At 41.7% G+C, this 27,945-nt stretch overlaps 1 protein-coding gene across 4 annotated transcripts; it reads left to right on the top strand.

The window, feature by feature from the left end:
- The first annotated feature begins 10 nt into the window (after positions 1-10).
- Positions 11-27,244, top strand: zc3h18 (zinc finger CCCH-type containing 18). 4 transcript variants are annotated; one of them, XM_072695379.1, is made up of 19 exons: positions 11-161; positions 1,455-2,410; positions 4,617-4,701; positions 6,083-6,261; positions 6,388-6,483; positions 6,932-7,089; positions 7,833-7,862; positions 8,056-8,170; positions 8,425-8,711; positions 17,453-17,638; positions 18,005-18,148; positions 18,773-18,856; positions 19,767-20,003; positions 22,461-22,577; positions 22,750-22,964; positions 23,728-23,924; positions 24,060-24,159; positions 24,415-24,511; positions 26,150-27,244. In XM_072695379.1, exons 2-19 carry the CDS (start codon positions 1,466-1,468, stop codon positions 26,364-26,366), a joined length of 3,489 nt encoding a protein of 1,162 aa, XP_072551480.1. In that variant the 5' UTR covers positions 11-161; positions 1,455-1,465; the 3' UTR covers positions 26,367-27,244. The 4 variants fall into 4 exon arrangements, with proteins under 4 accessions (XP_072551480.1, XP_072551483.1, XP_072551481.1 ...); XM_072695382.1 differs by having other exon boundaries at positions 11-553; positions 22,464-22,577; XM_072695380.1 differs by having other exon boundaries at positions 11-553; positions 24,063-24,159.
- Positions 27,245-27,945: the final 701 nt, after the last annotated feature.

Here is a 27,945-nt window from a genome sequence, read left to right as displayed (position 1 = left end):
AATGGCCGCTCTCACGGTGCCGTGCGGGGTTTATGCGTTTCTCCGGTAAAGAAAATCACTAATCGGCGCTTTATTCACCGTTTAGATTTCGTCACTGAGGGGGAGAGACCGGGTAGCTCCCGACATCGAGACCCTGTCTCCGAGACGCTGTGGTTTGAAAGGTGACCGACTGTGTTTTAAGCGTGTTTTTGACCAGGGTTCGCTTTATTGTTGTTGATCGAGACGAGTCAGTTCGGATCGGAGCGCTGCCGAGCAGCAGTGAGACGAAACGGTAGCTGCAAACCCTTTAACCTGTCGCGGTTACTTTACACGACCCTTATATTTTCGTGTGTGTGTGTGTGTATCCGTCTGTGTCCCCGTCTGTGTCCATGAGCCCGGCTGTAGTAAAGTGTGGGCCGCGCTCTCTCGGGCCTGCTGCGCGGCCACCAGCGGAGCGACGCCTCCTCATTGGCAAATAAGCTAAGCTAAGCTAAGCTAGCCAGCTAGTCGGCGAGCTTGAAAATTGGCCTTTCACTCGTCCATCTCATGAGTCGCTTGCCGTTAAACCGAGCAGGTAACCTCATTCCAAATGATTTGCTTCAATTCTCTGTGTGTTGCAAAGTGTGCATTGTGTGAAGTGTGGCGTTTCTGGATGCGGAGACCTCGTTAGCTAGCCACTGTGCTAACGGGCTGTTCAACGGTAACGTTATTGAGCTAGCTAGCTAAGTCAGGGGGTATATTAGCTAGGTAGCATCGCTTTGGGTTGTTTTTCCCTTCCCACACTCATAAAATTATTAGTTTCACATTATTTAATAGTCACTTAGGTTAATTCAGTCCTCTAAAAAGCTTAGCTATATTTTATCCTGGCGTTTTTCATATCTAGAGTAAGACCAAGTGATTCTGCTTGTTTCTACGGAGCCATCAAAGTATTATGGTAGAAAAATAATAATTAGACACCCCAAACGTTAACTTGGTGTCATAAATCGTTTAATGGTTTTAATAACTCGTTCCCTTAAATTAATAACATTTTAACCGTTTTATAATCCGCGTTCATTCATTCAAGGAAGGAAACCATTGATTAAATTGAGTTAAATATTTAATCAATTGTCAATCAATTGTTAATCAATTAAAAAACGTAAATATTATTTTTCTACGTGACACTTTGGGGGCTCTGTATGTTGCTGTGGAAGCTTCTTCAACATAAAGGCACTCAGCGTTGAAATGCACTTGAAACAACTTGTTTTCTGAAGAGTGATTAATCTGGTTGTAATACACTGGTTGTGTACCGGTAGTCTACCAGTTCATATAGACCTGTGTTAGTTTAATGTTTACACTAATGTAGTGAAGATTGTCAACCCCTGTTGTAGAGCTTGGCTCAGTCTGTATCCCGAAAACAAGCCTGTCGCGTATTGAAGCAGCTAACCGCGATGTCTGTTTTGCTTTCCGTGTGTGAATATGATTGCTGTTGATTGCAGATTGAGTGCTGATGGACACCCCTGAGAGCCCCACCCAGTCTCCACAGTCTCCAGAGGAGGAGGAGAAAGGTCTATCAGACAGCGAGCTACTGGAATCTCCAGAATCCCCTGCTGAAGAGGACAACGGAGTCTCTGACAGCGAGTTACTAAATGATGAGGACGGAGAAGGGGATGGAGGGGGAGAGTCAGACTTTGATGATGAAGACAGGGTTGAGATGGGCAGGAGAGCTCCAGAAGAAATATCTGACCAAGATGACGACAAGGTAGATGGGGATGCGGAGAGGGATGTGTACCAACAGGATCAGGCGGTCACTAGGCTGGTAGGCAGGCCACACATGAGCCGATCACCAGAGCGGGAGGAAGATGATGATGAGGAGATTCTGGAGACGCCTAGGTCACCAGACCCTGAATCACCAGAGCCCAACCAGGAGCAACCCTTCAACCTCCTCAAAGAGCGGGAGAAAGCCAGGCGAGAGGCGGAAGAGGAGGAGGAGGAGGAGGAAGAGGACGGAAGAGAGGTGACCACTGGCTTAGGCATGAGTCGTCCAGAGCTGGAAGAGGAGGACGAGGATGAAGAGGAAAGGAGACAAAGGAGGGTTATGGCAGTGAGTGATCTGAAGGATGAATCCTCCTCTGTCTCCAGAGAGCTGGATGAACATGAGCTGGACTATGATGAAGAAGTGCCTGAGGAACCGAACACTGGTGTTCCAGAGGAGGATGACACGGAGAAGGGTCCTGGTGCTGATGACGGAGAAGCAGATGAGGTGGAAAAGGATGAGAATGAGGAGCGGAAGAGAAAAAGAAGTGAAAGAAACCCAATCTTACCACCAGACGAGAAAGACTCTCAGCCTAAGAAGCTTGATGAGCAGAGAGGCCAAGAAAGAGGCAGAAGGGATTCCTTCCGTGATAAAAAGAAAGATGAAGATGATGGCGAGATTGATGAAGGAGAAATTGATGTAAGTGAACTAACTGTAATTACAGTGCTTTGTAGAGGTTTTGGATCACTACACTATACACGGTGGCGTGTTTATTATTCAAAATAAATTCTTAAGGGTAAGAATTTTGTCCAATAGGGCTGGACACAGTGTTTCATGCAGGGCTTTTTTTTGAGTATATATTTAGTCTTTGTTAATTATCATTATTCTCCGTTATTTCTGGAGAAATTTTAGATGTATTCCTAAATGAACTCTTAGGTCCCTATTTTAGCGATCTTGGGTGAGCCGTGCAGCGTGCAACCTTGCACCGTGCAGCCTGATTTAGGACGTGTCAGTGCATCTTTGCTATCGTTTTGTTGGGGAAAAGTGTGCCTTGCAAGTCTAAAAACGCACAAAAGGCATGTTCTAAGTCTCTTAATTAATCATGGGTGTGTTTTGGGCGTAACATGCAATAAACTAATCAGCGTGTCACGTGCCATTCCGTTTAAAGGCCAGGTGTGGTCTGACTTTGGCAGATTGCTATTTCAGTGGCGCAAAGCGGGGGTGTACATGCGCTGGACACGCACCTCTGTTGACAATTCACTGCTAAGATTAAACTGAACGCACTGAACACTGAACGTCTGACTGTTGACGTCTGCCTAGGTTGTTTTCGGTCAGTGGCGCTCCTGTGTTTTCTGTTGCCAAGATAGCAATATACCGTAAATTTACCTGTACACACCTCATTTTGAGGCCACGCCGATATCATCTGCGTAGATATATATGCAAGCACCGTTGTTGTTTTTATTAAAACCATACAGGCAGAAGGCATGAAAATAGACTGTTGGTGGGCTGTAAGACAGCAATAAGCATTGCGACGCGCCTTGCTTAAAGTGTAAGATAGGACCATGGTCATGCTAACTAATCGCAATAAGACTTGCTTAGGTGGTGGTTGACCCTGTAAGATGTGCATATATTGAAAAATAGAGGCATAATGAGAGCTTCAAGCTAGCTGCTGCTATTAGTTTTATCTGTGCAATGTTCTGTTTTCCTGTTTTATAAATCACAGCATTTTTACAGTGTCAGGAACTATATACCCACTTGTATCCGAAGGTGGATGGAATGACAAAACAATGAATGAAAACTTATGGTTTTTTATGTTTGATGTAGCATGTAATAGCTGTGAAAGTTTCAAATGTACCATTCATGTCTGTGCAATCTGTATATGGTAACCAAAGGCCATTTTATGCAATGACCTAATCCTAATGTAGCCCAGATGTAGCCTTTTACCAGCTGCATACAGCACTGCAATGATGGAGTTGCACAGTTTGTGGAACAGTCTTAAAAGCTGCAAATGCTGAGTTTCTGTTAGCTATTCCACTGTTGGTGGATAAAGGACCCAAATTAAACAGTTAGTAGCTCACTTGGATTAATCACTTGGTGGCTTATGGACCGAAGCGACCAGGTAGTGGATAATGGAGCGAATCGGCTAGTCGGAGGATAATGGGCCGCGTCGGCCAGGTAGAAGATAAGTTTAATGAGGGAGAGGTAACTGGAATCAGCCGATCAAAGTAGCTATTTAAATTTGATCAAACATGGACAATATATGTGTGATGTCTTGTGGAAAAGCACTTGGAGCTATGTGTGAAAAGAGCAACAATGCTGTAAAGTAAGTAAGTAGTAAAAGTATTGTACTGGCTGTAGATAACGTGGGATGAAGGCCAGCAGTAATCACACTTGTCATTGACCTCTCTTAAACAGTTAGTAGCTAATAGCTATGCTCAAATGTTCCCTGCATAATTTTGTGGTGATAAGTGGTAGACAGACAGTAAATCCGTTTACAGATTAAATGAACTGTTAGTCGAAAGCTCTCTTAACTTCAGCAGCACAACCCCTTCCAGTTTCATCCAGTGAGAAATAGCAAGCATTGCAGAGTGGTTCTGTTTGTGCACACATGCCGCTTCGCTTCTGGTGTAAAATCAGCCTCAGCTGCACAGCAGCTCTTTCAACAGATTTTTAGTGTACATATTTTTACACCACCTATAGCTGTGCTCATAGATTCAAAGATGTCTGACTAGGCATCTCTTAGTGATGCTGACTGGAGGGATATAGCCACTAGACACCAGTATAGACATTATGGTTGCTTTTTCGCATTGAAGCAAACCTTAGACACTGAATATCTCTTGGCTGTTTGGAAACATCTGGGTTAAGAAGACTTGAACTTTAAATCTAATTTTCTGACTTGTTCTAGGATGATGATCTGGAGGAAGGTGAGGTAAAGGACCCCATGGACCGGAAGATCCGACCTAGACCTATCTGCAGGTTCTTTATGAAAGGTAAGGCACAAGTTGCTAATGTATCATTTACTGTAAGTTCATTGCAGAAGACATTCTCTTCCTCTGTCTACCTTTACACAATTTCACACTCATAGAGATATTATGATTTATGTTCACTTATGTACTATTTTTCCTTTCTTCTGGAAAGTGGTGATTCTGCTGTCAAGTATATCATTGCTGTTGAAACCTTGTATCTCTTATCTATATTCCACCTTTAACTTTTTAAACTATGTGGATAATAGAAATTTAGTAAATTCACCAGGGAGGCCAGTGTGGTTCTACAATTAAGAATTTGGTCACAGGCCTGTGAAGTGAGCTTGAGGGTAGTGGGTCTGTGATGCCAGACCTCACCGTTAAGCCTTTTAGATGTGTTGTAGGCTTAATTCAGGGAAATGCTGACAAAGGGAGGTGCCTACATGATTATCTCTGTAAAAGGTAGTGGGTGATTAGAATATGGGTGCAGAACATGGGCCTGGCCCTGTTTGTAAGCATGCATGTGTAAGCCCAGTAATCAGGTGCAGGAGTTTTCATCTTATCCTGTATCAGGTGATTTGTCCAGTGGTGGCGGCTCGGCGCTTAGAGCATACCTAGGCTTGTTAAACTTCCGCTGTTGGGGCCCTTTAGCAAGGCCTTAACCCTCTCTAGGCATGTGTGCTCACTGTCACTGTGTGTGTTTGCTCAGTAGTGTGTATGTGTCCGTTTACTGCACGAATAGGTTAAAGGAAGAGGCCAAATTCCGTCTGTGTTCAACACTAATAGTGAATATGGTTCTCTGGTCTTGTTCTGATTTTAACAGTATCACAGTAGGGGGCGCTGTTGTTCATGATATCCTAGAGAGATTGCTGAAATGTAGAGGTAGACCTTGCAGGAAGGTGTATGGTCTGTTCATGATTGTTAGATTTTCATGTAGTCTCCCAGTGTACAGATAATGCAGTTCTGCCATGTTTCCGCTTTCAGTCCAAAAGCATGTAGTTTCTTGCATTTCTTATTTCTACATTTACTACCTGTTTTAGGTGTTATTTAAATATGATTCTGTGTTTCATTCCAGAGTGATTTTATAATGGTACCGAAATGGTACCTTTTCTGGTATTCACAAAGATGCTACTTTATTGAGCAGTGTTACTGAACAATTAAAATATATAGGTTTACCTACCTGATCTCTCATGGTATCTCTCACGACCCATTTTGATTAGGGACGGGGCTACAGGGAGACCCGCAGGGAAGGATGGTGTCTTCATTCTTGAAGTTACAAATTTTGGTTGTTATGTTTTTGATCAGGACTACATTCGTACACAAGCCCAATGACTTGCATGGCATATAATGAAGCTCAGTCAAACTCATGTGCATTAAAATAAACAACACCTTTCTTGTCTTTTGGTAGGAAATTGCACCTGGGGCATGATCTGTAGGTTTATCCACCCCGGAGTCAATGATAAAGGCAATTACTCCCTCATCTCCAAACCAGACCCCTTCTCTCCAAATGGAGCTCCCCCTGGAGGAGGAGCAGCAGGCGGAGCTGCAGGAGGAGGTCCTCACCCACTAATGCCCTCAAACCCCTGGGTATGATGTAATAGCCGTACAACCACTTTATCCACAGAGTGTGAGCCTAAAGCTGAATCTCATTTATATGAATGTAAAAATGTTGTCCTGCAGTGTCAATGTATGTGTGCTTTCTGTTTCCTACAGGGGGGTCCTACTATAGAGGAACTGCCACCTCCTCCCCTTCCTGTGGAGCCTCCAGTGGAGAGTGCCTGGGAGAGGGGCCTAAGACATGCCAAAGAGGTATGATACTTTGAGTTGCATGTCATGAGGAGATCATCATTAAATGGTGAAAACCCTATTTTAGGTTGTGTTTTAGGTATAAAAGGGAATTTTAGAGGCATTCTAGTTACCATTACACTTTTTGATTTGCAAGGTCACATTGACTGGAGTTTCTGTGATCTCATCAATTCAAATGAGTTAGAACATGGATCATGCGGTGGTTTCAGTTTTTCCCCTAGTCTTGCTGCTGTTGATAACATCTTTTAAAATGTTGTGGTTATTATTCAAATTGCTTAACATGTATCTAATGTACAATCTATATACATTGTATTTATTTATTTATTTTGGTTCATGCTTGTTGATGTCCATGGTGGAAATAAACGTAAATCAATATGGATTTGCCTCGTTCAGAGTGAGTGCTGAGTGACCGACAAATGTGGTACTAACTTTAGACTGTGGGTTGCCTCAGGTTTTGAAGAAGGCTACAATCCGAAAGGAGCAAGAGCCTGACTTTGAAGAAAAACGCTTTAATGTGACCATTGGTGAAGACGAGCGGGAATTTGACAAAGAAAACGAGTTCTTCAGGGATCGAGGCTATCGCATTACGAGGGAGATTCGAGATCCTGGGTATGATTCATTGAGATCCATATTGAGGTTCAGTCTGCATGCTCTGGCTGCACAAGGTCATTGTTGCACTGCAGATTACATGGTTTTTAATCCTAACTGAAGGACCTCAGGTTGCAGCACAAGTCTTTGTCTTCACAGCATGAACAGTTTCTGTATTTCGGACTATCAAACAGAAACGCACCTCGATTGTGTCCAAAACTGTGCCCTATTCGCTATCCTCTACTTGTGAAAATTCAGATCTCTATATAGAGCACTAATTCAACATGGAAGGGAAAGATTTCGGACACGTCATTGTGTGTGACAGCAGAGTGCGTCGTATAAATGCTCTGACGGCCTGTTTACCTCGGAGAAGACGTGTGTGGGTACTCCATGTCGGTTTAGTGTACTTTGTTTGTACACTGTATATTACAATGCACTAAACATTTGACAGTTTTTGACAGAACCCCAAAGTAGTGCACTATGTAGTAAATATTAGGTGCCGCCCTTGGTTTCTAAGTGTTTAATAGCAATAATATATATAATAATATGTCTGTTTTTATGAAGCTGCATCAATCAGTGTATTTGTATAGATTCATGATCTCATCGTTCTCATGAGTGACTCATGGGTTTTGAAGAGGTGCTTTAGTATAACGGCACTTGAAGTTAAACCTGTGGTATTTGAATAGTGTAGTGTTGGTTTATTTGTTTACCACTGTAGCCCTCAATTTCCCCGCTAAATCTTTCCTCATCCTTTTCACTTGCAGTGAAATTGAATTCAGAGATCCACTATATGGGTAAGTGCCTTTTGCATAGTATCCTTTAAGTTTTTCTTTTTTCTTTCTTTTTTTTTTTTTTTTCTTTTAAAATTAATGGTTTTGGTATTGGTGTAACTTTAGTACGGTATGTCCAACAGCCTCATTACAAGCTCATTTAATCCTTCCTGTACTTTTCCCAACTACTTTTGAGCAATTACCCTGCCTGTTACAGTGACCCATATGCGGATCCTTATTACGACTATGAAATGGAAGCCTTTTGGAGAGGTGGCCAGTATGAGAACTTCAGAGTGCAGTACACAGAGACCCCTCTGCCTTACCACTACAGCGTAAGTTTATTCATTCAAATCTTTAAACACAATTCAGTTATATTTATAATATTTTCCAGCAGTCTGCTTCATTGCTTCATTCACTTGGCTTGTGTTTTGATACCCGGGTTTGCTAAGCTGCCACTGATGCGAGACCTTGTTGTCATAGCATCTGCGCTCTGATCCTGCATTTCTAAGCTGGAAAATGTGACTCTGATTGTAATGTATAGAAACACTTACTGCCATTCATGTCTCTGCATGTATATTTACGCTAGGATCGAGAGCGGGAGCGAGACCCCAGGGAGCGACATCGCGAGAGGGAACGAGAGCGGGAGCGAGACCACCGGGAGCGAGAACGCAGGCAAAGAGAGCGTGAGAGGGAAAGAGAACGGGAACGAGAGAAAGAGAGACAGCGCAGGAAGGAGGAGTGGGAGCGAGACCGGCTAAAACGAGACGAAAAGGAAGGCCGACCTAGAGAGCGGACACTACGCGAGCCACGCGAGAAGAAAGAGGAAAAGGACAAGCCTCTTAAACCGCGTTCACCCACTGCTATGCCCCCCAGGTAAGTCATCAAAGACTTTGCAAGGCTTGAAATTATAAATAGTATCGGAACAAGGTCTGGAAGCTGTACCGGTCGAACTAGATCTATATGGACTTGGAAGTTTTTGTATACATGGAAAGCTGTGTATCTACATCCATAATTCAGTGACTTATTTGTGCTTTGGCCTCCTGGCAGTCTTATCTAAGGCGAATAAGTAGCTTGTTCTGAATCGGTGCATGTTTGAACAGTAGGTGGAAAATCTGATCTTATAATGAAGCAGAACTTAAGAAGACTTAGTAGAGGGGTTAAATCAGGTGACTGGCAATGCACTGACAAGCTCACCTGTCGATTCAGCATGACGCAAGACAATCAAAAGGGTTTTTTCATGTGGAATTATGAAGGTTCCTGTATTTTGTGCAAAATCACCTGTGGCTCAATCCAAAGGTAAACAAATGACACAGCAGATAACTTTGTCAAGTCACTCGGTACAACACACAGAAAGGGATATTACACCTTCACGTCTTTCCTGATTAGTCAGGCCTTTAAGGTAGGTGATGTGTATTATCTTTTCTGTCTGCTTACGTTTCTAATAAAGTACAGTGGCATCCATGAAATTCTCTTTGACCGTTCTGGTGCTTTCTTCTAAGTGACATTTTCCTTGCAAGTCTCTGAGTTGCCTCATGTAGCTTTGCTAATGGCCACCAAAATAAGCTTGCCTTTGTGCTCCAATTTTCCTTCTGCAATGAAGACACACTCGCTTGCAGTGTGAGTGTGCTGTTTATTAGGAGGACCAATTGAAGGCAGTTACAGTTTTCTTGGGAGTCATCCAAGCTAGGAGGTTGTTTGACATAACCTGATCTGAATGTTTTCCCTCATTCCTCGACAGTATTCCTTGACCCCACCCCCAAATGATGCTAGGGTTGTATTTTGGTTTCATTTGATCCAAGTGTCCAAGTCCACTTGTGTAAAGGTTTGCGTCAGTTTCCCATTTTTTACTATAATTATGAAGAATATTAGATAACCACAGACATCTGGGGCTTGGGATTTTACAGCAGATCATTGTTCTCTCCGCCATGTTGGATTGATATAATGTGTCAGTAATTGCTACTGAAGAGAAAGGAAAAGGGTCAGGTTTCAGTGGATTATTATTGATGTTTGGGAGTAGTCATTGGGATCTTCCTCCTTTTAAAAGACTTTGACTGGGACATTGAGCGGAAAGTCCTTTATACTCTTTTCAAGGCTGGGAAGGAACACTTTCATTAATACCTGTGTATAAATCCGATTTGGTTCGTTGTTACTGTTCAGATCAGTTTGCTGGCCAGAAAGTCCAGTTTGAGGAGAAGGTTGAGTGGACAGGAGAGAATGCCCTTAAAGACGTGTAAAATTTCTTTGCTGGATGATGGTGCAAATTTCCAAATCATAAATACTTGTCTTTTGGCATGTGCGTTTTTTTACACACCTACATTTAACATTTTCTCTTATGGCCAAAACAGTTTGGCATTTTAGCAAAAGCCATGTTCTGTTTGTTCTTCCAGCTTGATGTTCACCAGTTGTGTGAATCCAAAGCTTGATTGAGCTGGCTTGTATTTCTATGGCTAGGTTCAGACTGCAGGCTGATCGGATTTCTTTCTTAAGTCAGATCTGGTGGGAGGACTGTCCACAAATCGGATTTCATGTGGTTTTTGGTCCCAACTATCAAAAAGCAACCTGGTTACAATATAGATATGCCAAAAATCTGATTTTGGGCAGATAGTCTGAACATAGCCTTTGAATAACACTTCTGTGATATCTGATGAGTGAAGTTATTGGACTATACTTGTAGCCTTCCATTACTTTCTGTTTTAAGTGGGTTTATCAAAAAGAGGTAGCCTAAATGCAAAATTCCTTTGTCAGATATCACCCTGGGAAAACCCTGAACTATCTTAAGAACATTAGACATTAGTGTTTCTGTTTAGAAGATTAGAGGGAGAACCCCTTTAGCATGTCAAGTGTCAGAAGCTTCTCCTTGGTGAATTTCGCTGCAGGTGGTTGAATTCAGTTTCATGATGATTTTTTTTTTTTTGGGTACCTTTATATTGTAGACCAAAATAGTTCTTTCTAGGAAGTGTAGCTAGGGAAATGATTGTTACAGTTTTGAAATGAAAATCTTACCCTTCAGAAATAAAACTCCAAGCTTGATTGTCCAGTCTTGCAAAGTACTGGTTTGAGGAACGGCCAAGAATCACTCTGTGTGTTAAAATCTTGGTTAATATAATCCATGTTGAACAGCCTCAAAAATACACAAGAATTTATTTTTTGCCCACTGATTTGAGCTGATTAAATCCAGATAGTTTATAAAATACTGAAGTAAGAGGACTTATTTTACTAAAATCACTATGTCCAAATGTTTGTGGACACCCCTTGCAGTGAATCTGTTGCTAACCCAGATGTTTCTAATGCCCTAAATTGACACTGCCAATAGAATAGGACTCTGGAGGAGATAAGGATGAACCTATTGGCACCATGTCTAATGCCAAACATGGGCAAGAGGGTTGTAATGCTTATTACAAAGCAGTGGAGCTGTTCTCTGGATTGATGGTGAGCCATCCAATACTTGTGGGACGAAGTAGGGTGGTGACCATCCAACATCTTGACCTCATTAATGCTTTTGTTACTGAATGCAATCAAATCCTCACATCAGTGCTCCAAAGCAGTAGAAACTTTCTCTTTACAATAGACAGTTACTCCTTACTAGTTAGACAGTTACTCCTTAGACAGTTACTAACTTTTTTTGGATTATGCCAGAATGCCTGAGACCAAGTAAGACAAAAGAAGACTGCAGAGTCTTCTTGACGTTTGAAGAACAGCGAGAAACGAAGGTGTCCAGAAAAGTTTAAAAGTCTAATTGCTTCTCTTTTGTACATGTTATTGAATGATGGGTCAAGCTGATCTGCACTGGAATCTTGAATAGCTCTTGGTATGACTGGGTTTGACCGTTGCCTTTAGGTCTGTTTTTGGCTTTGTAGATCAGCGTCCAGGTTTGTGGGCAGCTACAGGAAGCCAGTGAGGAGCACACAGCAATTGAGGGACATGGCTGAAAGTCAGAATGTTGAAGACCAGTTGTGCTGCTATTGTGGGATCAGTTGTAAGGGCCTGATGCCATCCCGAGGAAGACCAGTTGTGGTATTGAGATGATTAGGGTCTTGGTGAGCACTTGGGTGGACTCCCTAGAGATAAAGGGTCCAATTCTCTGGATGTCTTAGAAGAGAAATCTGTATGTCTAAGTTGTCTGGGGACAGCATGATTTTGTAATGATCTACAGCGACATCAAGGCTTTCAGTTTGTTGGCAATTAGTATAGCTATTTGTTTGTGCCAACGAATTGGAGGAAAGCAGTGCTGTGAAAAAGGAGTATCCTTGTTTTTGTTTTGACTTGATATGCAATAGATGAGGCCTTATGTCATTCAGACACTGCTTTTTACGTGAGTTTGTCTTCCTGTTTCTGGCATTTAGCAAGGGTTTGATGATGCAAGTTGTACAGTCATTTAGGTGTGACATTAACCTCCTGTAGGGTCATTTAAACCTGCAGCTACATGTATCTGTATAACCGCCATAGTTTCAGCTATGTACGTTTGGTGGTGTTTTTGGCCTGCTGCAGTTAATTTCTTTGTGGCATTATTTTAATTGTATTTATTTATTTTTTTGCCTTTGTCACTTCATGTTCCCTTGGTTTGAATGATGTAAATGTGGTCGGGGGTTCCCCTTGGGTGTGAATGCTGGTCAAAACAAAAAAGGAAGCACACCTGTTTCCACTTTACATGATAACTTTGGATCTCCTGGGAAGTTGTAAATTTCCTCAAGAACAAAAAATGACCGTAGTTCATATTCCACAAAATGGCAGGTGTGAAAGGTGCCTCGGCCACAAGAGGTTCAGTTTGGTTCAGTTTGTTTGCGGTGTGAAAACATTGTTTATTGGTGGTTCAGACTTTTGGATCAATTACAGGAAGTTGAGACAGGCCATTGTCACCCATTAAACAAAAGAAGAAGAGAAAGAACCAGAAAAGGGCTAGAAATGACCCGTGGCAGCACCGAGAAGAATTTATTGAAGTTTAGTCCAATGACCCATGGAACCGTGGTGTGGGTGTAAACTGTTTTTAATTGGCATAATGCGAGAATTGGCATTTTTACTCCTTGGCTCCCCCTGCAGTTGGAAGTATAATTCATGCTTTTAGCCACCACGAAAGCACACACTTTGTTTGGTATCTCTCAGCTTGTCCAGAAATGCAAAGAGTCACTGAAAGTTAAAGAAGCATGTGGACAGTGTTGGTATGGTCATATTACAGGTTTTTACATGAATTTGACTCTGGTTCCTCAGCATTATGTGGTTCTTATAAGCTTATTCCTGACCTTTTTACCAGAGTTACAGTGCAGGTTCTGGCGTGCCGGGCCGGAGTAGCAATGATGTCCTTATTACAGGTCAGTGAAGCATCAGAGTAACTCTGAAGCTGTAATTTTAGGATACAAATGCTGCATAATGCTGTTATTTAAAATATGAGTGGATGCCGTAAGTTTACTGGGTTTCTCTTCCTTTTTCGTGCGATACAGTTGGGGGAAAAGGAGTGATAAATAAATTGCTGTTCCTGATGACGTACTGTTAGGAAATGACTGGTCGCTGGTTGCTCAGTGATGTGCTGACGTAAACTCTGTGGAAGACACTTACAGGGACAGTGTTGTCCTAAACAGTGTTGTCCTAAACAATGAGTTTTGCCCTTGATGAGGCGCCAGTTTCCTATTGATACAGCTAATAGAGAGCTGTGAGGGTAAACTCCGCTGATTGGTAAGTCTACTTGAGGCGGTTAGTCAGCGGTTTTGTTGATACTGTGGTTGATATGCTGTGCTCCAGTGCTCATGTTTACGGTAGAGTAGCATTATAGTTTTTGTCCTCATGCCTCGCTCTCTCGCTTGCACGCTCTCTCTGTTAGTGTTGACAGTTTTTGCATCTCGTAATCCTGGACATCACGGTTTCCTTTACTGGGTTTCATCACTGTATGAAGTCACAAACTGGCAATCAGGGCCACTATCATCGTAGTGGCTTCTGTCTGAATGTGTGAGTAATGAGGGAGTGGCAGGGAAGTGCCTGTACTTTTACTTCAGTGTGTGCATGGACAGTTCAACTTTCCTTCCCTCTCTCTGAAACCTATGTGTGTAGTAGTAGTGGATTCATAGCAATGATATACCTTTTATGGTCATTTACACATGTACAATACAATGAAATCCTTTTCTTTGCAACCCTCAACTTAGAAAGTTGGGGTCAGAAAGCACAGGGCCTTGCTCAAGGGCTCCACAGTGGCAGTTAAGCAGACCTGTGAGCAGTTCTGGAACGCTTTACTATGTAATCCCCACTGGCATGGCTGGCAGGCAGCATGCTGCTGTGAGCTTTTAAGAATAGACTGTATGTAAACATTAGATTTTAACAGTGTGTACAACAGTCAGAACAGTCAAGCCCAGAACGAGCTGTTGCTTGTTCGGTTTGTTTGTGGCATGTGCCCTCTACTATGGTTTCTGTGCTCTTATTTTGGGTTTCATGTTGTGTAATATTAGTAAACCTCCAGGCTGCTCTGAGAGAAACTCAGCAATGCTGGAAGTCGCTGGTGCTGGTGAGTAAACACCAAGTGTTTCCGGCAGTGTCTACACCTTCATTAAGATACTGCATAGTGCAACATGTTCAGTGTGCCAGCCTTGTCCCAACAGTCAGCTGCAATGTGCTCCTCTTAACAGAAATAATTGATGCCCACAAAGCAGATGAAGGCTATAGGAAGAGGGCAAAGCAGCGTAATGTAGAAGTTTTCTTGGTCCTTAAAGTAGTTGAGAAATGGCAGCTAGCGAGAAGAATGGAGATCAAGTTGAGGGCTGGAAGACCACGAAAACCTGCCAAGAACTGCTTGTACTGTTGCTAGAAAGAGTTAAGAAAAGATAAACCTCATCACAACATTCAGATTTAAAACATTAAGTTTTCAAAGGAATGTTAAAGCTAGTCTGATGCATTTTAGAACTAAAGCCTGTGGCCTAAATTTAAAGACGCTGTTCCTAAGTGTGCTTTTGACTGTGTGTGTGTATGTGTATGTGTGTATGTATAATTTTGAGATGGAAAAGCCAAATAAGTAATCTTGCTCAAAATATTAGATGTTAATTAACTTTTTTGTTTTTCTATAAATTGGGTTGCTTTTTGCTTGCTTGTTTGTTCACAGTAGAAGAAATTTAACTAGGTGTGCCTTTAACGTTAGCATACCGATGAATATACAGAATTGGGGCAAGACTAAAGTTTCCCAGAGAGCACCTAGACAGAGGCCAGGACTTCTGGAACAGTATATTCTGTACAGATCTCATACCAAGCATTGGTCTCGTTGGTGAATCATTGGTATTGGTATCATTGGCTACATTTGTTGTATCAGTGTAGGCTTGAGAGAAATGTAAGACCATCTGTCCAAACACTACAGCTGAAAGATTTCTGCATGGAGGAGTGGGGAGAAACACATTATAGGAGACGTCTAATTGAGGATATTTCATCCAAAGGGGGGAAATGCCAGGTATTAAGGTATAGGGTGTCCTAACTTTTTCCTCCTGAGATATTATCGCAAGAAAGTTTTATTACCTCCAAATTATTAAAATGTCCATGTATTTAAAAATGTTAGACATAACATATTTAATCCCCTGGTTGTATGTAGTTATGTATAAATATGTTTATTAAAGGAGACTTTATTATGGTGGCGTTTTGTTCTATCAGTGGTGTGCTTCATACGTGTGTGTGTGTGTGTGTGTGTGTGTGTGTGTGTGTGTATGTATATATACACAGTTACTTGTGTGCTTGCCTAAATAAGGAGCTTGCCTGCTCTTCAGTATGTGTATGGGTTGTAAAAAACAGCTGTAATTCCAGTGTTTTGGTTTTGGATGCCGGTTTAAAGTGGTAAAACGGTAAATCCGATATCTGTTTAATTTGTTTGAGTGTACCCTGTCTTGTTTGCTCTCTTTGTGGGTCAAATCTGTTTACTCTTTCTTCCTTCATAGAATGTTTGTCTTCCTTTTTCCCCTAATTCATCCCGAAACGCAATCATCTAGACACAACAGGAAATTACTTTTCTAACGGCGATCACTTTTCATTTCTAAATATAGCTCCTCTTGCTTCTATTTTTAGCACCAGCGCTCTGCCGGCCTGTGGGCTGTTTGAGTTTTGCGTCATCCAGGAGGAATTACTCTGACACGTGACCGCCTTTACAGCAGTCATGCCTTTTTGTCCAGAGGCTTTACAAACTGAAAGTTCCAAAGAATCTTGTGTTACTCATCCTATAGTCCCACTCTGCCATTACCTGCTAGATGTCTCTCATGCCATTGTTATGTACTTCATGTTTCCGAACCGCCTTTTGTTAATAGGCAGTATATTGCAAAAATAGAGCTGAGAGTAAAACAGCAGTTTTCGTGCCACTTTTACCTTTGGCTTATATAAGGGAAAGTCCTACAATGTGTGTGTTCACTCTCCTCCCCCCCCCCCCCCCAACTCAGGTTTATTTCCTCTACTGTTTCTTAACTGATTTAGAAGTGTGATATAATTATTGTCCTTTTTAAAAGCAGAAGGTTTATGGTTATGACCGAAGCATATTGACAGCATACCCCCCCAACACCTTAGCAGTGTGCATGTCCTAGTTCAGTGCTTGATCACTGCACGCTGAGGTGAACTGTAGTTTGTTTAGTAGGGTGTTCATGTCATTTGAGCTGGTCAATGTACGGCACATAATTTTTAAGTGTTTTTAGTCTGTTGGTGTATTTTAAGCCATTACACAGATGTGTAATTGGTGTGTTAGGCTTGAGTGGTACTGTGAATCACAATCGCCAGTGTATTTTACTAATGGCTTCCACACTGAACAAGTGTCAGACACTGCATCATCTGCTGTTTTCAGTACAAAGTTACAGATCAGAGAGGATGTGTATTGACAAGCATGTGACAGTGTGATGCACACTGTGATAAAGGGGTTACGATTTAATATATTGCTACACTATAAGAGACAATCTTTTGCTTTTTATCTTTTTATATACATGTAATATTTTTTTTTAATACAGTAGTCATTTTTAATTCATTGGTGATTGTTGGCAGACAGTGGGTCATTTTGGGTTACTCAGTCTTCCCACTGTACTGTGTAAAAACATAAGATGTACTGTATAAAAGAATATATAGGAGACTTTTATACATATGATGGTGGGTTTTTTTTTTACACTGACACTAGTATTTTTACCATGACACCGGTTTAAAAAAAAATAATAAATTAATAATATTGGAACATAATTTTATATATATATATATATATATATATATATATATATATATATATATATATATATATTGATAGTGCGTGTTTTCATTTAGTGCATTATTCGAGTCAGTGTTTGTGCAATGCTAAGCTTGTTGTTTTTGTTTGTTTTGGGTTATGCTTTTCTTTATCATTGGATAGTTTGTCAACAGCTAGTCAGGCTCCAGGCTTTCAAGCATTCCAACGTTGTCCCCTGTGAAACATGAATGTGGTCTTAAGTTTACATTTACATTTAAGGCATTTGGCAGACGCTCTTTTTCAGAGTGACCTACAAAAGTTGTATTCACATGTGGTCCCTTCAAAGGTTTTGAGCTTTATAATGCCAAGCCTAATTGGTTAAACGATTATTGTCATTAGACTAAGAGTATCCTATAGGCTTAACATTACACATGACGGTTACCATGTACCTGTTTCTGTTCTCCAGGGGACCGATGGAGCCTCAGCCCAAAAAGGAGATGGCCCCCATGGTGAAACGACCAGATGAGTGGAAGGATCCCTGGCGCAGGTCCAAGTCCCCTAGGCGGCGGGCTGGGATTATGGGCTCTCCACCTCGTGGGCGCAGGCGACACAGGCCCTCCGGCTCATCTGTGTCGCTCTCCAACTCATCTCGGTAAGAACACTGCCATGGAGCTGTACATGGTTGTCCGGTCATTATCACATCATGAAAAGAATTCTAGAGTGAATTGAATGCCTGCGTAGTGTAGTAGACTCTTTCTGTCATGATTTTTATTTATTTAGTTTTGACATTTTAATGATCATTATTACTGTTGTAATAGGAGTTTTCTTCTTTAAAGGGGTAACGCTCTACAGTATAGTTTGTCCTCACTGCAGAAGCAATCATCTGAACGTCTCAGTGTTTTGTGAACACCCTTGTAGCTAGAATGTGATTTAATAGGGGCTTATGTATATATGTCCTGCATTATGAGTTGTGAACTCCTGATGAAAAGAAAGCATTAACCACCTGGTCTCTCCTCAGGTCTTCATCGCGGTCGTCTTCATACACAGGTTCTGGTTCCTCACGCTCGAGGTCGAGATCTCGTTCCCGCTCACACTCTTCGTCTGTCAGCTCTTACTCCTCTCACTCCTCCCAACGCAGCTCTTTCACAGGCAGCCGATCCAGGTAAGATACACATGTATATTCGCATGCACCAGAGGTGTAGAGACAAGATAAACAGCATTTACTGGTTGAGTAACTGCACATTTTAGAGCAGTGGGGAAAAAAATACTAGTTTAGAAACAGAAAGTGCTTTTGCAGAAATTTCACATTTAGTGACATGTCTCTGTCAAAAGTCTTTAAACAAGCTGCTTAAACCCAACTTTGTGTTTCAGAACCAGAAAAACACCACATGAAAATGTGGTGCTAATGTAAAGTTATTTATTTACAACTATTTATGACTGGCTTTTACTAGTTGTTTAACAAAGTATGCAAGCAAAAACGTGTTCTATGTTAAAAAAAAAAAAAAAACACGGGACGTCCGTAAACCTCATGGTATCTGTGCTCTCTATTGCCGATACGGATACTGTGTGTAAGTGCCAGTATCTGATACTGCTCTACCATGCTTCACTTTTACCAGGAAGACATACCAAAAATAACCCTGCAATGAAATCACCATGAAATTATTTATAAATTACTTTTATGTATAATATTGCTTTCTTAGGTGAATGGTTCAGCAATTTTCATTTTTCTTTTTAAAGCCTTTTGTTGAAGCTAAATTTACATTTCTGTGTGTTTTTGTTTTTTTAGATCCAGATCTTACTCGTCATCACCCTCGCCCACGCCCTCAGCTCAGAGGAATGCCAACAAGATTAAGGCAGAGCAGCCTCCTGGGTCAGTGAAAGGACAGATACAAATCAAGTTTTAAAAAAACAAAAACACACGTTTACAGATTGTACTTGTTCACTAGCAACTCATGTCATGTGTAAATAACCTTTTAAGTGCTTTACTCATTGGTGCTTAATAGCAATGTTGTTGTGCTGCCATGGCGTAACAGAAACCAATCACCCATAATTGGTTTTTCTCTTTACCCAATGTCCATCTGGCTCTGTGATCTACAGCTCCATTGAAAATTCACTGTTGTATCAAAACATACTCTGATTTCTGTTTAGCAATGTACAAATTGACCAATTTGAGAGCTATAACTTAAGAAATACCTGTTATGATTGAGGCCATATTGGACACCTTTGGGCTCATCAGTCATTCCGTCGTGTCCATAAGACTGATTAAAAGCCTAATTAGAATGATGGGTTGGAAGACTAGGTTTGAACATCTCCAAAACGACAGCTGTTGTGGGGTGTGCAGTGAGTATGCAGTGTTCAGTATCTACCATAAGTGCTTCAAGGAAGGTCAGTCTGTGAACCAGCAACAGGGTCATGGGTGCCCTAGGCACAGTATTGTGATCCATGGAGGCCCCACCTCACTGCTAACATCATGGTGGCAGATACCACAGGACCTCTTCAGTGGTTGTGTATTTAACTTCTATAATACAAATCCAACCAGTAATCAGCATAATTGAGATCAAAGCCGTAATAGCTGTAAAAAAAAAAAAAAAAAAAAAAAAAACTATGAAACTATGAAAATCCATCTTTCAAATCTGATAAAACTCAATGTCAAAAATGAAATTAAATGAATTATTAATTTTTAATCATATCAGTGGTAGTGTGTGTGTGTGTGTGTGTGTGTGTGTGTGTGTGTGTGTGTGTGTCTCTTCACTTAAAATAAGTGTGTTCTCCTCCCCAAGTCATCTGCTGAAGCCTGGTGCACAGCCGCCTCCTCGCAGGGAAAAAGGACCCCCCAAGAAGATCCCCAGTCCCTCACAGCCAGGCCAGCCAGGCAAACCCCCAAAAACGTTTGCAGAGGGAGCAAAACCCCCCAACCTCCGCGAGGGAGGCAGGCCACCTCCACCCCGCGAACCAGGAAAACCCACCAACATAAGGGAAGGCCGCAAGAAAGAGCGCCAGCCGCACAATCCGCGCAGGTACAGTGTGTGTGATTGTGTGTTTGCATGAACTCAGTCTGCTTAGTGAGAGAGAGAACAGCTCTTTGTGTTTGTAGATGAGTGTAGGTGGATGTGTGGAATACCCTATGTGGGCGTTGTGGTAGGCGTTCTGATGGACTCTGTGGAAAATCTCCGGTCCCTCCTGGCTTTCCAGAGCTCTGGCAAGAACAAGCTTTTGTTGGCTTTCTTGTCAAGAAAGTAACTAGTTAACTAATGTCAGTCATGTGACCTTTGATTTAGACTTCCCTGAGGGAACTCCTGAATTCCTTTTTTGCTTTTATGTAAGAGTTCAGTAAGGGGTGCTGCTGCTTTTCTTAGGGGGTTCTTTTCCATTAAAACACTGTATATTATTATTTCAGGTTTTGGTTCTTCTAAAAAAAATTGAGGAACTTTGCGAAACATTCTTAATTTAAACAACAGAACCTTATGATTGCTGTGGTTGTATCAGGCGACACTAAATAGAGAACTGAATTTGTGCTTAAAACACAATGCACATGGAATTTTAGAAAGTTGCGTGAAAGATTCTCACTGGGGCCTCTCACAGGGTTAGCCAGCTTCTTTGTGAGATTTGAGCAGTGTAATTTTTGTCAGTGATGCCAATATGTGGGCATTTTACAAGCTTCACATGCCTATTTGTAAGCTATGCATTAAATTCTGCTGCTAGCTGGCTGCTTACAGCACTGCAGGTTTGTATATTAAACATTATCAAGCCGTTAAATCATTGTGATTGTCTAGTTCAGTGTCGGCACATTTCAAGACCCTGGGAAACTGAATCTGAGAGTTCTTTTTGATTAAATTATTCTGGCCCCTCAGGGCCCCCAGTGCAAGTGTACGGAAGTAAGTCTTATGAATATCTTCCCAAAGTCTAACTGATGTCTGCCCTCCTCGTAATGTAGAATGGGCGGTCCTAAAAGTAGTCATGATTACGCCAGCATAACCCTGACCAATCAAAAGGATAACATGGCTCTCTTTTCGAGTCTGAGCAACAGATAGAGCTAAAGCTAACGGTTGAGCCGTGACTTGGGGAGAGTTTGACATTTCTGTTTTGTGTTTTCTGTTTAAACGTTCTGCTGAACACTACACTTGACACCCAAATTTACATATTCAGTATATTAAAAAGTGTTCCCAGGGGCTTTAGGAAATTGGTTGACGTGGCTAAAAGCTGACTGGCTGGCTTTAACTTTCTAGGTTTCTTGTCATTTCTTCAATTTTACCAGTAGCATAATGAGAGTAAGAAATGTTAAATGTGGAAAATACATGAAAATAGTATTTTGAGGGAAAACACGATCAATGTGGTGGTGCTGAAATTGCCCAAGTGAAAGAATGGCAACATGCATGCAATTCATATATCTTTACAATTCAAATTAAATGGTCTAATAAGGAAGCAGGAAAGGTACAGAATTTGAAGTTGTGTTTGATGAGGTCGTCTTCTGTACGTAATTTAATGGTTGACCTTTCCTATGCAAAAGTTCTATCGTGCTTCAAGCCATAAAAGTGTGATGCTTTTGTTTTGCTTCTCTTCTTTTTAATTCCCTATAATCCCCTATAATCACTTAACTGAAAGCAAAGCTCAAAGTTAGAGTGCTGTACCCTGAGGAGCCTTATTATCTTTACATAAACTTGACCATTGTGCTTTTTGCACTTTCTGAAGGTCTTGGCTAGTAGATGTTAGTAGTTGGTAATTTGGTTCTTGGAGTGTGTCGTCACAACCTTTATACCAGTGTGAGCACAGGTTATGCAATGTACAAACAGGACGAAACATGCCAAGGTTAGCCTGTTTAGCTGAATGAGTCAGGGATTCACGTTTTGGTGAAGGTGAAAATGTTAGTCAGTTATAATGTAGGGGTATACCAGATTGGTCCAAGGCTGCGGACACGAGGGTAATGTGAAGGAATGACGAGTCTTTTGGGATTAGCCCTTAACTTAGTTGACCGGTTTATGTACATAGATGAGCTATAAATTTAACACCACTTGGAGGCAAAGTGTTAAAAAAAAAAAAAAATGGCATGTGTTAAGGATGGATGTGTTGGGCAGCAAGTTGATCAGTCAGTTCTTGAAGATGATGTGTTTTAAAAAGCAGGATAAATGCAGTGGTCAGTGTTCATAGAAGGGACAGTCGGTAAACCAGCAACAGGGTCCTGGGCATATAGTCCCAGATGCCACAGGACTCCTTTAAAGGTCTTGTGGAATGACCATGCCTCAAAAGGTCAGATCTGTTGTGGTTGTACAAGGTCACTTATTAAGTTTACCATACATTACAAGTAAAAGTACATGCTGTCTTTGTTCCCCTGTTTTGGCACGGGAAAAGGGGAGTGCCGTCTGCAAAGAAGAATCTGATGAGTTCTTCCAAATTTAAATAAAACATCAGTGCTTAGATTGTGTGTTTAGATTTTGACTGTTTGTTTTTGCCCCCTACTCTCGCTCCCTTTCCTTAAGGAGGACACTAAGTGGCAGTGTGAGTGGCAGTGGCAGCAGTTATTCTGGCTCCAGTTCCCGCTCCAGATCTCGATCGTCCTCTGCCTCTCTCTCTCGGTCTGGATCCCGGAAATCCAGGTGCAGATCACTGCATCCGACCTGTAGTCAATAACTCTACATTAAACATACATGACCTGTACTGTCTTTGAGAACACACATGGAGATAAGAATCTCATAACTTAATTTCCCCCTTAATATTTTGTCGAGTCTGTAAGTATGTATGTGTGTGTGTGTGGTGTTGGTTTTACAGGTCTCTGTCAGTGAGCAGTGTTTCTTCAGTGTCGTCGGCTTCCTCCAGCAGCAGCTCAGTTCGGAGTGCCGACTCTGATGATATGTATGCTGACCTAGCCAGCCCTGTCTCCTCAGCCAGCTCCCGCTCACCTACACCAGGCCACGCACGCAAGGAGCGTGGTCCTCCTCGTGACCGCCCACCCCCACGTGATCGGGACCCTGACAAGGACAGAGGTACATACTCTCACTTTGGATTGGAGCATACCTTTTGAAATACCTTATTGCAAATAAAGAGGGCTAAATCTCTCTGTTGGTAGGTTACCATTTTTGGCCTTCAGCCTACAATAGTTTTAAGAAGACACAATATTTCTACCTCATATTTTTAATAGTATGTTTGGGCATGTTAATTGTTTTAGGGCATCTACAAGTCTTACCATGTAGGGTTCCCGTTGCCTTGGGACTCAAATTCCACATGTCTTGTGGCTTGAACCTGAACACTATACTAGATCTTCAGTTCTGTGGTTGGATGATCTAGAGCACGGGTGATTCAGTGGAGGGCCATGGTCCAGCACAGTTTATTCAGCACAGTGATTTCCCTGTTCAAACACGCCTGCTAAACATGCTAATTAATTATGGGAATGGGAATTGTCCCATTTTGCAGCCCCTCTTTGCTTATTTTGGACTGAACTCTCATTGTTCAAGTTTGCAGATACAAGACAAGATAAAAACAATTCTATGGCACAGATGAGGCGAATCAGGTGTATTTGAATAAGGAAATCGCCAAACTGTGCTGTACACTGTCCCTGCAGAACAAATTTGATGACCCCTGACATAAAGTAATGTAAAGCAAAGTAAACAAAAGACTTGTTGGGGAGTCATATCAATGAAACTGGCAAGTTATTTAAACAAACTTCAGATCAAGTTTCTGTTTTTTCTGGGTACTTCTGGTTGTCCTCGACATTTTCTGGCAACCACATTTGTCGTGTGTTCCCTACAGGAAAGCTCCCAAAGAAGGACGAGACCTTTAAAGATGAGCGGAAACGGGTTGACCCCTCTGATCTTCCGCCTAAATCTGACTCAGGCGCACCGAGATCGGGGCCTGGAAACCGGGGACACCCCATGAATGCACCATCTGTAGGTCCTCCAGGGGCGTATGGATCACATAAGGACATCAAACTCACCCTTCTCAACAAGGTAAGCAGTGTGTTTAAGTGAGGTGTTGGGTTTTTCTTTGTTTGTTTGTTTTTGTTTGTAACCCCCCCCCTTTAAGCTGTTTGACGTGTCTACTTCTGCCGCATAGTTAACTGTTGTTCCACATTGCATTTGAAGCAGCAGGCAGACAGAAGCAATAGGAAGAGGTACTTCCCTGCAGACAAAGAGCGACCAACATCCCCTCTCAGCAAGAGGGTAGCGTTATCTCCTGATAGAGGTGAGAAGCTACTAGTCATCCTGACGTTAAGATAATGCACTAGAAAATACCCATATAGAAGCCCAATCTGTGCATTTTGGATTCTCCATATGAGCATGTGCACAGAATGTGGTTAGGCCCTTGGTAACGAGGGTTTCTGGAAATCCTACCAGAGAGAAACCTGTCCATGGCAGTTTAACTTTCTTAAATGTTCAGATGCTTACTGTCCACATATTGATACCGTAATTAGAAAATTGCATCTCAAATTTTTTGCAGGTCGGGACAGGAGAATGCCCGGACGTCCCCCACTGTCGCCAAGAATGGATCGACCTAGAGGCCAAGGACCTCGGCCCATGCCCCCACCGGGAGAAAGGTATGCACTTTTGTGGATTTCTCCATTGTTCACCTTTTATTCCCTCTAGAACCAATTGAATGGAATTGGATGCCTTTTAGTGGCTTAGTTCAAATTCCAGCCATGACCTTCTGCTAAAACCCCAATCCTGTTTGTGAACGTCACAGTTTAAACAAGCCTGACCTTAGTGACTCGTGTAATTTAGGAGATCAACAAAATTCTTTAAATATGAATTATTACACAAAATGAGTATCAGAGGTTCACTTTTTAGCATCATTTGTTGTAAAACATCTGATTGGCTGAGCCGTGTTCGAACTCCATAAAATTCCATATTAATGCACCACTATTTTAAACCCAGTCAGTTAGCCACAGCATATTACAAATGGAAACGTTTGAGGTACATCAGGTCTAATTCTTCCTGTTAGACTGCTTAGCTACCAGAGTTTACACTGACTGGAGAAGGTGACTATGCCACGTTATTATAGATGAACCTTCGACCTCATGTTGCCTAGACTAGGCAACAATGACTACGTTGTGTGATGCAGTAACACCAACTCTCGTGGCTTATTGCTTTAATAAGCATCAGTCCTAGCAATGTAGCCTAGCCATGACCTTCAGTCGTAGCTAAAAAAGTTAGAACACTAACAAAGATAATTTTGCAGGATATCTTTGTGATAACATCAAGCAGTAAATGCAGATTAAAACGGCTAGTTACGTAGCACACCCCTGTATATTTGGAAAACAATGCTGGATAATTAAATATAAAGGGACCTTTTGATACGACAGTTGTTAAATTTAGCTGCTTTTAAAACAGTGTTATGTCCAGATTGTGCCTACCAATGGTGGTCAGTTTTCTAAAATTCCCAGTGTTCCACAAAGTCATCTCCCTGATATTTCATGAACTGATTAACTAAATGTGATCAAACCACAAATGTGAAAGCTGGAAAGGGAACTTTTAAGTGTTTCTTAGGATTTTTTTATAGGAAAATTAGGACTTTTCTGAAACTCTAGAGTTCATGGTTGAGTGAAAAATATTTGCTGACTCTCCACCTGTTGTTTATAAAATGGGATGCCATTTAAAAAGGGGAAAACCGTGTGGGCATGCCTACAGCATCTGCGCACCTGATTTCACACACAGCATGTGTGGTCACCTAAGGTTTTAGATGTGGTCTAAAATAGCTGCAATAGCTTACAATTTTGTAGTAAATAAAAGGGGCACTATTATCTATTATTACTAGCACTTCTACTAATCACTAATAAATAAAATTTCTAATTCATAGGTCATCGTTTGTTTGTGACTTTTTGAACTTCCGTTCTTCACAGACAATATTTAACACTACCAAAATAACAATGCACTGTCATCTCCATGCCATACCATAGTTTTGTTTTTAGACTTTAGAATAGTGTTGCTGTTCTCTAGATGTCCTCCATGGTATGGGTTTAGCTAGGAGATTCTTCCAAGGGTAACTTTTAACCTAGCAGTCGCTCACTTCCCCAGATTTTGCCTCCAGGCTAGAAGGGCTTTCGTTAGTGGACTGGGTATATGTAAATATTAGGGGAGGGGGCGGTTAATTAATTAATTAATTAATAATTGGACACAAGATCAATATTTGTTTTAATTAGTTTAATAAGTCTTTTTTTATTTATTTATTTTTGCAGGAAGCGTCCCCTATCTCCACCGCCTAAGTCTTCTGGGAAAGGCCCTGCTGTGTCTACAGGCAAGCCCGCCGCTCCCGGCTCCGGCTCTGGCTCTGGTTCTGGCTCCGGCTCAGGAAAACCCAGCAGCACCCTGTCCCGCCGCGAGGAGCTGCTGAAACAGCTGAAGGCCGTGGAGGACGCCATTGCCCGCAAGAGAGCAAAGATCCCTGGGAAATAAACAGGCCAGACCTCTCATCGGTCACCCAAGGACGCAGAGGGTCTTCTAGACATGGATTACAAACGCTCGCTGTCCATCTCATATATGTCCTGGAACACACAAACCACTGACTCATTTCTGCCTGTTTGCCCTCAGAAAGAGGTTGTCTAGATTTTATATTCTAACACGGTAGTGGGGTGGCAGTTGAACACCCCTCATCTGTTTTTGCAAGAAGATGGAATCTTTACTGTAGTGTCTCTAGACGGAAGGAAAACTACACTTCCACTTTTTTTTTTCTTTCCCAAACCCCCCTGCCCCTTTCTGTCGCGCTACACATCCCTTCTCTGCCCACTTGCCATGTTTTTCATTCGTATTCTGTATCTTGCTCTGCTGTTTTGATGCGAGGCTACTCTTGTTTTTACCATCCTGGACGCTTGCCTCCTTGCTTCATGTTTTGTGTACACACAAACCTGCCATCTATTTCATACATTCAGAGACTCTAGGAACAGCTATATTGGGACCTTGGCTTTATTGTGGTCCCATCTCACCCAGTGAGCTCTTTGTCCACTTCTGTACGTTTAGCATTTCCTGGCTCTGTTCTGTTTCTCACTATGTACAAATGGATGACAAAAACCACCTGTCTCAAGTGTATCAATCTACAGAACAAATGACAGTGATGTGAAGTATTGCTTTTATAATATCTGCATTTTCATTTTGTTCTTTTGTTTTTGTTTTTTTGGTTCCCTAGCTCTTCACATAAAAAAAGAAACGTATTTTATTTTGTCCCTTATTTTTAGTTGTGTGAGAGGCTGTCATTGGGACACTCGGAGATAAGGAAGAATTCCGTCTCACTTTTTGTGACAGAAAAAGCTTCTAAATAAACTATTTTGATAAAGAGATTAGACTGCTTTGCTTTCTCCTCTTTGTGAAGGAAGTGCAGAGGTCCCGGAGAGAACCGACATAAACAGCCAAACAAATCTTTCTTTGGGTGTATTACTCTGTAACTACAGGGACTTCTGTAGAGACTGGTGAGGATATTCTTTGGTAATAGATGTTCGTAATAACAAACCCACTGACAGGGGGGTTTACAACCAGGCAAATCTGAGGTAAAGCCAGACTCGCCTACTCATTTGGTAGACCTGCATTCTTTTTCTAGATCAAGTGTGTCTTAGACCGCCTTTATTGAGCTTACGTTGCAGAAGCGGCATGGATTTCTAGTTTGACCAGTAAATGGAATGTTTCAACAGTTAAAGGGCAGCTTGTGTAAGTTCTACCACAGCTCAGCTACTCCGTGCAATGACCATGAAGGGTGTGATGCAGATCCTTTTTTTATTTAGGAACAGGGAAATACAGGAGAACTTATTTTCTCAAGTATGTATTATGTTATAGCTGTGCAAGTGTGGAGCAATGCTCAATGCTTGGATTGGACAGCTGTTGGGTGGGTACTAATGAGACTAATGAAGGAGAGGTCATTTTAGTGACTAGGGCTGGAACAGCAATTACTGTAAAACTGCTATAGCAAGGAAATTGGAAATATGAAATTTAGGCTACAGGGAACATGCACTGCGTTCAACATGCAAATTTCGCTATGCCGTTACTT

The sequence above is a fragment of the Salminus brasiliensis genome, chromosome 13, assembly GCF_030463535.1.
Source record: "Salminus brasiliensis chromosome 13, fSalBra1.hap2, whole genome shotgun sequence".
NCBI classification, from domain to species: Eukaryota; Metazoa; Chordata; class Actinopteri; order Characiformes; family Bryconidae; genus Salminus; species Salminus brasiliensis.
The sequence above is the reverse complement of the archived record's forward strand: the minus strand, read 5'-3'. Positions and strand labels throughout refer to the sequence as shown.

What these genes read in the sequence shown, in the direction of transcription:
- zc3h18 (XM_072695379.1), top strand. Translation starts at nt 1,466, where the DNA reads ATGGACACCCCTGAGAGCCCCACCCAGTCTCCACAGTCTCCAGAGGAG. An exon ending in AAGGCAGAGCAGCCTCCTGG is followed by an intron (nt 18,857 to 19,766) that starts GTCAGTGAAAGG and finishes CTCCTCCCCAAG; the next exon opens with TCATCTGCTGAAGCCTGGTG. An exon ending in GGACCCTGACAAGGACAGAG is followed by an intron (nt 22,965 to 23,727) that starts GTACATACTCTC and finishes TGTTCCCTACAG; the next exon opens with GAAAGCTCCCAAAGAAGGAC.